We start from the raw sequence: 12,107 nt of genomic DNA on the forward strand, positions 1-12,107 counted from the left end.
TATCTACTGTAGTCAGAACATCCATGCGTCTTTCGTGACTTCACACAAGAGAGGGATAGGTGAGTACGCTATTATTCAGTTATAACAATTCAGATAATGATTCCAAAAGTGTCTGGCAATCATTACAAATTTAGGGAGCAGTTGTCTATTGGTGTTGTAGATCCCAAGTAATAGTTCTCATTGTGATTTCAGTCGGGTCACGATTAATAAATGATGGGATTCCTGTGTGTGGGTTGTGGAGACCCATTTAGTAAAGTGATGCAGTTATGCCGATACATAAGAAAAAAGTTACTTACCTGTAACACATTTTTTCCTATATTGGTATCTTTCAAAGATTTGCTTGCTTGAATCATCCCGTCATCTTGCTGGGAGTCCCACAGTAGACATAGTAAGCTGTACAATGGTAAACACATACAGAATAGCTTTAACATGGCCACAACAGTAAAGTAATGGCTGTAAGAAGAAACTCAGTACATTTCTGGAATCGTAATCGGACAGGTACCACGATCCAAAATTGTGATCGTTTTCAAACTGCTGTACTTCTTTACCAGCCTGCTGGTCAATTTGCCCCACACTTTATTCAACAAACTAGAATCAGGGTTGATATGATTGATGTTAACCGGCATAGTATGCAGAGTAGCACAGAACAAACTTCGACCCCTCCTATGACGCGAGGTGGATTAGTTGTCTAGAATATGAGCTATATTACCCAACATTGGATCTTTCATAGATTCACATGCTTAAATCATTCCTATCATCAAGCTAGGAGTCCCACGGTAGACACATTGAACAGTGCAATGCTTTAGCATGCATGGCCTCAACTATAGCCTATTCAAATCATTAAAAAAGATCAGAAACTTAGCCAATCAGAGCAAAGTACACCATTCACCTCTCCTAACTCAGGCCACCATAGTTCAGATTCCATATCACTAGTGTTCAGTAATTTATTGCATACTATTAGCCTGAGTTGGGAAGAAGGGTTGGTCGCATGTGTCGCTATGAAGATACCAATAACGGAAAACCTCAGTTTCAGGTAAGTAATTTTTTCTTATCTAGTATTTGATCTTTTATAGATTCACATGCTTTAATAAGAACAGCAAGTAGTAAATACCACATACCTATTAGTCAGCAGTAGAAGAGAAATAAAAGACTAAATAACCTTACCTTACAGGAATAAGTGACGCAGGACTGTTTGTCCTACTACTGCAGAAGGGTTATAAACACAGACACCCTACTTGTTGAACTGTTTTTTACAGTCCCTCGCAATGCCTGACCTGTTTCTTTATGACAGAACACTATCGCAAAAGGCACCCAACAAGCTACAGCACGTTTTGACAAGGGTGACCTTTCAGTGTAAAACCATGAGCTACATGTAATGGGCCAGACCTCCTAATCTGTTTACCTTTATCAATAGAAAATGTTGAACATCTTTCAATATGTAATGCTCTCTCAGCTGCATTAGTTGGGTTTTCGTAAAAAGTTGTTAGAACCACTGGTTCATTTAGATCAAAGTCTGATGGCACTTTCAATATGAGGAGTAGTTAGTTCTTAAGATAACCTTTGTTTTCTCCAAACTGGGGAATGGTTATTTTAATTACAAAAGTTTTAATATCACTTACCCTTTTAGTTGATTTGAGGGTGAAAAAGAGGGCTATCTTCTATGAGATAGAATTTATTTCTGCCCCCCTATATTGACTGGAAGGGCTTTTTCATCAGTTGAGATAAAACAATATTTAGACACCCCGGATATGCGAAGACCCTGAAAAGCCCTTAAGAAATTCTTTAATAAGTTTGTTAGACCAAAGAGATGGTTCTTTAAAACTTGAGAAATTGTGGCCAATTTTACTCTGACCAAAAAATGAGATTTTTGAGTTTGACAGGTGCAGACAATATGATAATATTTGTTGAGACAGAAAAATTATATCGCCAACATGCAGCTGACATGCCACCTCGAGGACAACAACATCCTAGACCCATCCCAGTCCGGATTCAGACGCAACCACAGCACCGAGACTGTCCTCATCGCCGCCACAGACGACATCCGAAGGCCAGCTTGACAACGGCGAAAGCTCAGCCCTCATCCTCCTGGACCGCTCAGCCGCTTTCGACACAGTCTGCCACCACACACTAAGAACACGCCTCCAAGAAGCCGGTATCCAGAAGAAGACCTGGACTGGACCACATCCTTCCTCTCCGGCAGAACCCAGAGAGTCCGCCTCCTGCCCTTCCGATCCGAAGCCACCAACATCATCTGCGGTGTACCCCAGGGCTCTTCCCTCAGCCCTACCCTGTTCAATATCTACATGGTCCCCCTCGCACAAGTGGCCCGCTAGCACGACCTGAACATCATCTCCTACGCCGACGACACCCAGCTTATCCTCTCCCTCACCAAAGAATCGCACACCGCCAAAACCAACCTCCACAAGGGAATGAAGGCTGTAGCCGAGTGGATGAGGAGCAGCCGTCTGAAACTGAACCGGACAAGACGGAGATCCTCATCCTAGGTCCGACCCCCTCCGCGTGGGACGACACCTGGTGGCCTACCGCACTGGGGGGAGCTCCAACACCCACGGACCACGCACGCAACCTAGGATTCATCCTCGACTCCGCCCTCTCCATGTCGAAACAGGTCAACGCCATCTCCTCCTCCTACTACAACACCCTCCGCATGCTTAGCAGGATCTACAAGTGGATCCCGACCGAAACAAGAAGAGCAGCGACACAAGCCCTCGTCAGTAGCAGACTGGACTACGGCAACGCACTCTACGCAGGGATCCAGGCCAAACACCTGCGTCGACTACAACGCACCCCGAACGCCTCGGTCCGTATGATCCTCAACGTCCCCCGCCACAGCCACATCACCTCCCACCTAAGAGACCTGCACTGGCTCCCCGTCAACAAGAGGATCACCTTCAAACTCCTCACCCACGCTCACAAAGCACTCCACAACACCAGACCAGCCTACCTGAACGACAGACTCAAGTTCTACACCCCCGCCCGCCAGATCCGCTCCGCCAGCCTCGCCCTTGCCGCCATCCCGCGCATCCAACGAACGACCGCCGGCGGCAGATCCTTCTCCTTCCTCGCTGCCAAAACCTGGAACACCCTCCCCACCCACCTACGACAGACCCAAGGCCTACTCACCTTCAGAAGCAGTAGCAGCACCCCCCCCCCCTCAGCGCCTTGAGACCCTCACGGGTAAGTAGTGCGCTTTACAAATTCTCTGATTGATTGATTGATTGGAAACACACCAGGAGCAAAAAACTTTTCCACTTTGCTGTGTACGTCTTATTGGTGAACCCCACTCTTACTTTCCCCAAGTATTTCTCTACAGTCTTTTGGAATTCCTTGAATTCAGAAGCCAGTATGACAATTTCAGACATAATTTGGTTTGGTAGCCACATACTCATTCCATTCTGGCCCTGAATATGGGGGGGAAATTTGCTAGCGATCTGTATGTGAATGATGTGTTGAAGGAGTCATTCAATTACTGGGAGGTGGAAAATAAACTGGGGAGTGTTGTGTGGTTGATCTTTGTGGTCAGGAACCTGTTGGTGTTATAGGTTTCGAAAGCAGTCAATGAGGAAAGTGCTTACAGTAGTCTTACAGCATGAGGCCGAAGTCTTTGGCCTAGGGCATCTGCATCATCTCATATTGTTGTGATTGCCTTGTGTGTTCAGAAGTGCCCAAACCAAATTGCCATCCATCATACTCATAATTGTCAACATCTTGATGTTGCACACAAGACTGATAAGTGCATCTTTGATCTGAAGAAAAATCCATATCTCCATAGTCCTTGCCCTTTTCTTCCAGATCCTGGTATTTCACCTTTAATTGAGAAGGACTGCATCGTGGTCCAAAGGGTCCTTCCTCATCTGAGTGTTCTATGTCAAAGAGGTGTGTTCGGGATGGGGTGAAACCTTACTTGGGGATGTCTTTTCTAGCATTAGAGTAATTTCAAGGCCCTTGTCAGAATTCAGAGGTATTTTTGTGTTCTTTGGTTTTGAAATTATGTCTATTCTCGTCGACAAGAGTTGTTGTTGTCGAAAGTGTAGTACTTGATAGTGCAGGGGTTGTCATGGCTCTGGAAACTGTAGCAGACAGTACAGCATAATTTCTTGTGTGGATATTCAGAGTGAAGGCTCTTTTCCCCATCGGTTCCACATGGGCTAAAAAGACCTTTCTTTGAAGCCTCAACCATGTTCCGATTTATCTGTAGCTTAGCTTAATTGTTGAAAGATATATTCACTTATCTAATTGACTGAGCAGAGCTCAAAGGAATTAACTTCTCAAACAACGTGGTGGAGAAATCTGGACAAAGGTGGCATGAGTGAGGAGAGGTGGATGCCGTATTTGCTCTGATTGGCTGTTTTTGAGATATTTTATAATGATGTGAATGAGTTACTATTGAGGTCATGTTAAAGCTGTTCTGTATATGTTTAACATTGTACTGCTCACCATGTGCACCATGGGACTCGTAGTTCAACAAAAAATATGACTTAAGCATGTGAATCTATGAAATGCTGGATTACTTCGCTCAAAACCTGAAAAACGAATCCACCTTACTCCAAATATAAAAAATGTGTTCAGTGCTACTTTGCATATAATGCTGGACAAGATCAGTCACAACAGCATTGTATCTAATTCTTTAAATAAAGTGTGGGGAAAATGACCAGAAGGTTTGTAAAGAAGTACAGCAGCTGAGGAAGTATTACCATTTTGGATGGTGGTATCCACCCTATAATCATTCCAGAAATGTACAGAGTTTCTTATTCTAGCCATTGCTTTAACAAAATTACCAATCTCAAAGTCTGGGACACAGTGATATATTCGGTTACCTAAATAATTATGTGTGTCCCGCTCAGAAAAATAGAGTGGGTCCAGCAATCATCTGACTATTTCTGTCCATATTGCTCATAAGGAACAATCAGCAGTTGAAGTCTGAGGTCTGAGATAGGGCTAAATCTCCCCAGTATGCCCTTTATATATTTCAGTTGAGAGCAAGGTTCTCAGACATATAGCACTATCTAATCTCTGTACCAGAAATAGTATGCTTAATGTTTGATATTTGTAGCCAGTTTTTAATTCCATATTGTTAAAATGATATGCAAGCAGTTCTATATGAACAGGAATTGAGAAAGGGAACAGCCTTGCTGATCCTCCCCTCCACCCTCAAACTTGGAAACTATGCATTCCCAGTCTTGACCAGTGCCATACAAGTTAAGTAGAATAGGTCAATCCAATTTAATATATACGGACCAAATTACATTTCATTTTATGTTTTATGAATGGAAATGCGTATGTCCAGCCTAGAAAATCAAACCCCTTTTCGATATTCAAGGCAACTATAGAATTCGAGAGCCTCCAGAGTGAATGACTTAATGTGGAAGAGGAAGAAGACTGTTACTTTTGATGCATTGAGGCCAGGAACAAATCTTTTTAGGTATGGCTGAACCAGCTAGTAAACATTACATTATATTTTCAATGGCATAACATACTGTAAGAAAATGCCTCTTTTGTATGGTCACCCCCGAAGTTTTGGACCGATGCTGCCACTGCAGACTGGAAGGCAGTTTAAGACTGCTAACTCGACTTGGCTAGTCTAATCAATGGCAAAGTCCGAACTCTCTTTTAATGTGTGTAAGTCACCCCTACAGCAGGACTATCAAGACCGAAGGCAGGGAGCAGCATATTAAAAAAGTAGAACACGCATTTTACAAGCTCTAGCAGTAAAAATCTGCAATTGTCATTTCTTTACTGGGAGAGAGACTGGTAGACCCATTGGCAAGTACATAGTTACACGCTGATTCCTCTGCTGTGCCAAGTTCTCAATAGGACTACCAGAGTTGGTATTTCAAGGTATCAAACAACTAGCTACATTAAGCCTGACGTGATGCCCAAGTAAAAATTAATGGCATTTGATGCCACATGCAACTTTTAGAAAGCTGCTACTCTGTTGCCCAGTTTTCCAGTGGCCATTTGCTGAGGCTGGCCACGAGGCAGCCTTCTGCCCGCCTGGGAAGACATGTCAGTGGCTCCCAGAACAGAGTCCTGCAACAGGAGAAGGCACCACCTCCTCCTGGCAGTAAGCCACCTACGGTGCTGGCCCAAAAAGCGAAGCGGCCTTTGAAGGGCATATGGTAAACACACTAAAGAGGCTGCTCTTTTGTTTGGGTAGACAGGATGGCTTTGAGAATAGAGAGGGGAAAACACTGGCCAAACCGTTTTTTCCATGGGTCTGTAGCCCACAAGTAGGCACTCCTCTATGATGGGCTACTGAGCTCCGCACACCAAGAGAGGGGTTCCGAGATCTTGGGAGTAGGCAGAATAGAGAACTCTGGAGGAGATAATGCCACACTTCATAGGAAGTTGTCATCAGGTGGGAGGGAACCTACTAACCCATTGGCTAGTGTTTGTGACCTCTTTTGAGGAAATTTCTGGGCATAAAAGGGGGACCACTTGCAACCAGAACTCAGAACTAGCTTGACTAGAGAAGAGTACCGAAGAAGGACTGCCCAGCTGATCCACGAAGTGGCACAGAAGAGGCTGCAACGAAGTCGGCCGGGGCACATGCTGCTCCTTGGGCTGGCGAAGGTAAGGACTGTGCCTGCTGTGTCCTGTTTGTGGAGAAGTCGTCCCCCGAGCCTAGCTAGAAGAAGAAACTTCAAGAGTCAGTTGCCCACAAGAGCCACAAAAGCTAAAGTAGCCTGCCTGGCGAGTTAGTAGCCGAAATCACTGGATCATCGCTCCTCATCCTGTCCAGCCTAAGAGACAGGGACCCGACACTCAAACTTTGCACCCGAGAGTCGAAGGGGTGCAGTTTGGTCGGCCAGAAGAAGAGTTCTCGTCAAGAAAAGGAAACCACTGATTCCGCTGTGCTGAGCTACTGGACTTCTGCAGACCCCAAAAGGACTCAGAGGAACACCGACCTCTGTGGTAGGAATCACCTCACCAGGTCCGTGGACTGAGGTGTAGCCCCAGGAAGAACCCTGTAAACTGCAAAGCGACCTTGAGCATCTTCAGCAACTTGTATCCCTTGCATCAGGATCACTCCATAGAAGTCCATGGCAAGGAGCCACTGATGCTTGACCTGGAATTAAAACTACTTTTCTTGGCAAGGTAACGGTTTCTTCAAAAGTGTTTGGTCCCATTGACTGGCTCCCTTTCGTAGTTGGAAGGCCAAAGCAACGCTAACTAACCGCATTACACGTTAACTAGGTTTTCTTTGAAAATGTTTCTAGGTGTCAAAGTCATTGGATTTGCCTATAGTTGATTGTGGCTAAGTGAAAAGTCCTGATTTATTCTTTCTTGTAAAATCTATATCTCCGGAAACCCTGCAGTGGATCTGTTTCATTTTGGTGCCCATAACTTAATAGAAACATAATCTATTTTTACAAATTGGTGTCGGATTTCTTTAGTGTCAAGTTTCTTTCTTTTTCAATTGTTTTGATACTGTTAAGTGCATTACACATGTGCCTTTGATTACGTCTGACTGCTCAGAGTTGAGGCAAGGTTTAACAACCAAAACCTGGCTGGTCCTATAGGGGTTGGTAGTGTATTCAATGGTGAGGCCACAAGACCACGCCATATAATATACATCTTTTTTTCAAACATAGTGTTTTCTAATCTAGATTTAGGAGTGATATTGATCTATGTGAGTTTGCCTCTAGTAGGTCCTTTCCTAGCTCAGAGTTGACTACTGTAACTCCTCCTTTGCAGCTTCTGTCAAAACCCAGCTTCTCTAGAATCTTTGCAGAATGTTAGAAATTTAGTGAGGTTGCAAATCTGTCATAATACGTCACAGAATGGACATCCCACCACGATTATTTCTTTCTTTCCATCTCTTTAATGATGTCCAAGAACTACAGCTAATGAGCTTATGAAAAAATTAGTAGTATAAATACAATTAACAATATTTGCCACTGTCATACTGAGAATAGAAACTGCATAAAACTACATAAAATCAAAAAACTCAGTGATTACGCTAAGCTTTTCAATACAGTATGTCCAGCAGTTTTCACAGGTCAGATAGTACATGAATTTAATTGTAACAATATGAAAATAGTTATTGCCTGACCTAATTGTTAAAGTAAACCTTTCCATTTTTGTTAGCTTAACAAGAGTCTTAATCCTGTTTTTAACCATAAGTTATATACTTCCACCTCACTAAAATCCTTCTGATGATCGATAAGCTAGAACTGCATTCTGTGACCTCACAAGTTACCACTTATAGACACTAACACTGCAGTATTAAATTCATCATGACTAAAATACAGCACCAACAAATGCATACAAGTGCCAACCTATATGTGACACTTTCAATACAAATTAGTATAAAGCAGTCTCAATGTTCCCTTTATTTCCGGTATCCAATGCATCCTGAAGTATATATACGGTTTAGTATGTCTCATAGCACTGTGGTGCTTGTAACGATCATCTTCTAATCCTCTTATAATACAGTATGTGCAATTTCCACCTTTCTTCTTCTGATCATTTTTGCTAGGTAGTTCAATGGGTACTTCTTTCCAGTGCAAAGCTTTTTTTTATGCATCAATGTGGATGAGATGTTAGAGTAATTTTTCATCAGCAGATTTGTATACTTACACATTTGCATTTCTAATTCTACTGCATCTTTGATATTTCAGTCTGTACTTTATACTTCTGTTCTTAAACCAAAATTCTTCAGTTAAGACAAAAAGCCTGCCATCTTGCAAAACAAACAGTTGTTAAGGAAAAAAGAAGGACAAATAACAGTTTTGGCATAAAGAATGACAATGAACACATTTAAAAAAATGCTGCAGCTGTGTTGAAGTAGCTACATCATTATTAATGTTAATGTTAATGTTAATGTTAACTGGTATTTATTGAGCGCTCGTACGCCCGGAGGCTTCATGGCGCTATAGAAAGGAACAGGTTCTTACCTTCACCAAAATCTGCCTGGTGGACTGGTGTTTCTGTAATTGGTTCGAAGTCTCTTGTCATCATTATAAGAGTTTGCTGACCTTGATAAAAAAAATAAAACAAAATGTTAATTTGTCCATTCCAGAAGAAAGCCACTATCACCCAAAATATCCACTTTCTAATAACTGGATCCAACCAGAGCTTTTTCTGAACAAATCAAGTGGCCGGGTTGACCTGCATTGAATGACTTTGGAACTGGAGAAAAATCTAAGTTTTTTTTTAAACAACACACAATAGGGCACACATTTAAAACAGGCTAACAATCTGTTCCAATAATTTTTTGGGTTAAAGTATATGAAGAAGTAAAAAAAAGTGTGCTGGTTTTATCTCTTTGGCTCTCTGAATTGCAAGAGATCGTCTACTACCTCATGTAATTCAAGCTGGCAAACAGCCATCACTACCACATTCCTACTTCACTGTTTTGTACGCTGAATTAGAAGGACCACACAATGACTCAATTTATCACAACAGCCAACATTCAAATGAAAAACGTATCTATGCTTTCATACCTGTTACAAGGAGGACAAGCTCTTGGTCAGGGCTCCAACTCATGGCAGTGAGGCCGCTGTCTACAGTCCCAACACACTCCAGCTGTTAAAAATACAGAGCACAAAAAGGAGAAGGTATGAAAAGCCGCCCCAGAAAAATGATGTAGGAAACGAGAGCAAAGGACATCTGATTAGTCCCTCCAAAGCTGTACAGCTACTTTAGTTTTCCTTTTTTTTTTCTTTTTGTTTTTTTTTTTATTTATATTTCCACAGCGAGAACACATACACAAAAAAGAAATCCATTACAGTTCACAGACATAAAAAATGCAGCAAGATAAATAAATAAATCAGCACAGATCATCGTGATAAAGAACAATAACAATACATAAGCAAGGAAGGGGAGAGAAACAAGTACAGAAGAACACAGCCTTTCAATCATTTTCTGCACAATTCATTCATAACCACAAATATCAATCCTCAAAATAATTCCGGAAAGCACCCCAAATTTTCAACTTTGGAGTTTAACACAACAAAAAAAAATATGTAAGCTATCCGCGTCATCCTGCCTACAGCGAAAACATTTACCCTCATATCCACCCCCCCATTTTGCCATTTGTGCCGGGGTATAATATAAATCAAATAAGGTCTTAAAGAATTGAACTTTTAGGTTTGCACACATTAAGGATTCTTTTGCCCGCATAAGCCTATCCTCCACTTCAATTTCAGAGTCCCCTAAGGCAGTAACCCACTTCAACCTAATTTTATCAAGGTCATCTGGTCTTCCCAAAAGCAATATTTGATATAAATCTCCGATTTTAGCCTGTCTTCTAACACCTTCTACCACCATATTTGTTTGCATAACCACATTAAGGCGAGCCAAAAAATCACGGATTTGAAGACATTTGAAAAAATAGGTGCTAGGAAAAGCAAACTGGGCCGTTACTTCCTCGAATGATTTACAGCTCCCATTATCCATGTACAAGTCCCCCAAAAATCTAACCCCTTTCCTCTGCCACTTTAATGACATATCATCTGACAATATACCTGGTAAAAGCCTTAAAGGGTGTATAGTAAGAAATGTTCCCGATTGCAGTTGTTTTGAAAATCCATTTCCAAACTTTTAACGTGCTAATCAATACTTAAAAACGCGTGCGTTTATAATAGCTACCATCCAAATCGATAAATAAACATTGCTTCGCAATTGGGCCTAATAGCATTTCAAAAATAGTAGAGGCAATAGCCATATCAGCAGCCATCTCCCCAGGGATCATTACCCTCATTTTTAACGGAAAGCAGGTAACATAATAAAGGAAAAAATCAGGCACCGACATGCCCCCCTATAAGGGGCAGAGTCATAAATTTAATTGCCCGTCTAGGTCTCCATGGGTTCCAGATCATTTTGCCACACATTGATTGTAAATGCTGTAACCTTTTTTTAGATATTTCCAAAGGTATTGACCGGAATAAATAAAGAATCTTTGGTAGTACATTCATTATAAAAATGTTACACCGGCCAATGATAGACAAATATAATCGTTCCCACCTTTCTAATGAAATCTTAATTTTGAAAATCAACGCGTTCCAATTAACATCCACCAGTTCAGTCATATTTGCTCTGATCTGGATACCTAAATACGTAACTTCTTTTACAACCCTATCCTCATGCCATACTAAGATATCCGAACACAAAATCTGCGTCTTTGATTCGGTAAGTTTATAGCCCGTTACGCTACCAAACTCTTTAGCCAGTCGCTCAATTTCTTCGATGGCAAGTGCAGGATTCACTGTAGCTACAGCGATATCATCCGCATATGCCAACACAGAAAAACAATAATCAAAACTTGATACGATGGAATAAATACACTCCGAGACTTTTGTTCAATAAAAGGGTTAATATACAGGGCAAACAAAAGAGGAGAATAGGGGCAGCCCTGCTGGGTTCCCCGGGCTATACTCAACGAATCAGAAAGCAATCCCATGGCAGATATTTTAGCCTGAGGGGTTACATAAAGAGACTGTAAAGCAGCAATAAATTTCTGACCAAAACCCATTTTAACCATAAATCTCCACATATAGCCCCAATGAACGCGGTCGAACGCTTTCTCAGCGTCGAGTAAAATAAGCGCTAACTCCCTTTTTTCAACACCTGCAATATCAAAAAAAGTTATCACTTTATTTACATGATCAAACGTGCCTCTTTTCGGTATAAAACTGTGTTGATATTAGGACACTAGGGGCGTTACAACTTTAGACAGTCGATTAGCCAAAATCTTGGAGTAAATTTTATTATCGGAGTTTAGTAATGATATTGGGCGATAAGATCCAAACAAATCCGGGGCCTTACCTTTCTTACAAAATACCGCGATCGTAGCATCCGACCAAGATCTGGGAGGATAGCCCAACTGCGCCATTTGCATAACTTTAAGCAGCTCATCCTTGATAATATTGAAAAACTGCCTATAGACCTCCCCGGGGATTCTATTGGGGCCTGCTGCCTTACCTAAAGCCAAGCATTTCACTGCACCTTCAATTCCAGCAAAGTAATCTGGGATTCCAATTCTTCTAGGTTTGAGGGATCTAATAATTTCAACCCCTCTTCGAACGTTTCTGTCCAGTCCCCTTCTACCTCCGCCCCACTCTGCTGCGTATATAACTCAG

General features: G+C 41.9%; 1 protein-coding gene across 1 annotated transcript in view; it reads right to left on the bottom strand.

The window, feature by feature from the left end:
* The window catches only part of ELP1 (elongator acetyltransferase complex subunit 1), a 686,929-nt gene that overhangs the window by 613,710 nt on the left and 61,112 nt on the right, over positions 1-12,107 (bottom strand). The window contains exons 4-5 of the mRNA XM_086963713.1: positions 9,471-9,552; positions 8,922-9,002 (exon numbers count right to left, since the gene is read on the bottom strand). Of these exons, the coding sequence (XP_086819839.1) occupies positions 8,922-9,002; positions 9,471-9,552 (163 nt within the window). The remainder of the gene's footprint in view (positions 1-8,921; positions 9,003-9,470; positions 9,553-12,107) is intronic.

The sequence above is a fragment of the Lissotriton vulgaris genome, chromosome 3_1 (assembly GCF_964263255.1).
Source record: "Lissotriton vulgaris chromosome 3_1, aLisVul1.2, whole genome shotgun sequence".
NCBI classification, from domain to species: domain Eukaryota; kingdom Metazoa; phylum Chordata; class Amphibia; order Caudata; family Salamandridae; genus Lissotriton; species Lissotriton vulgaris.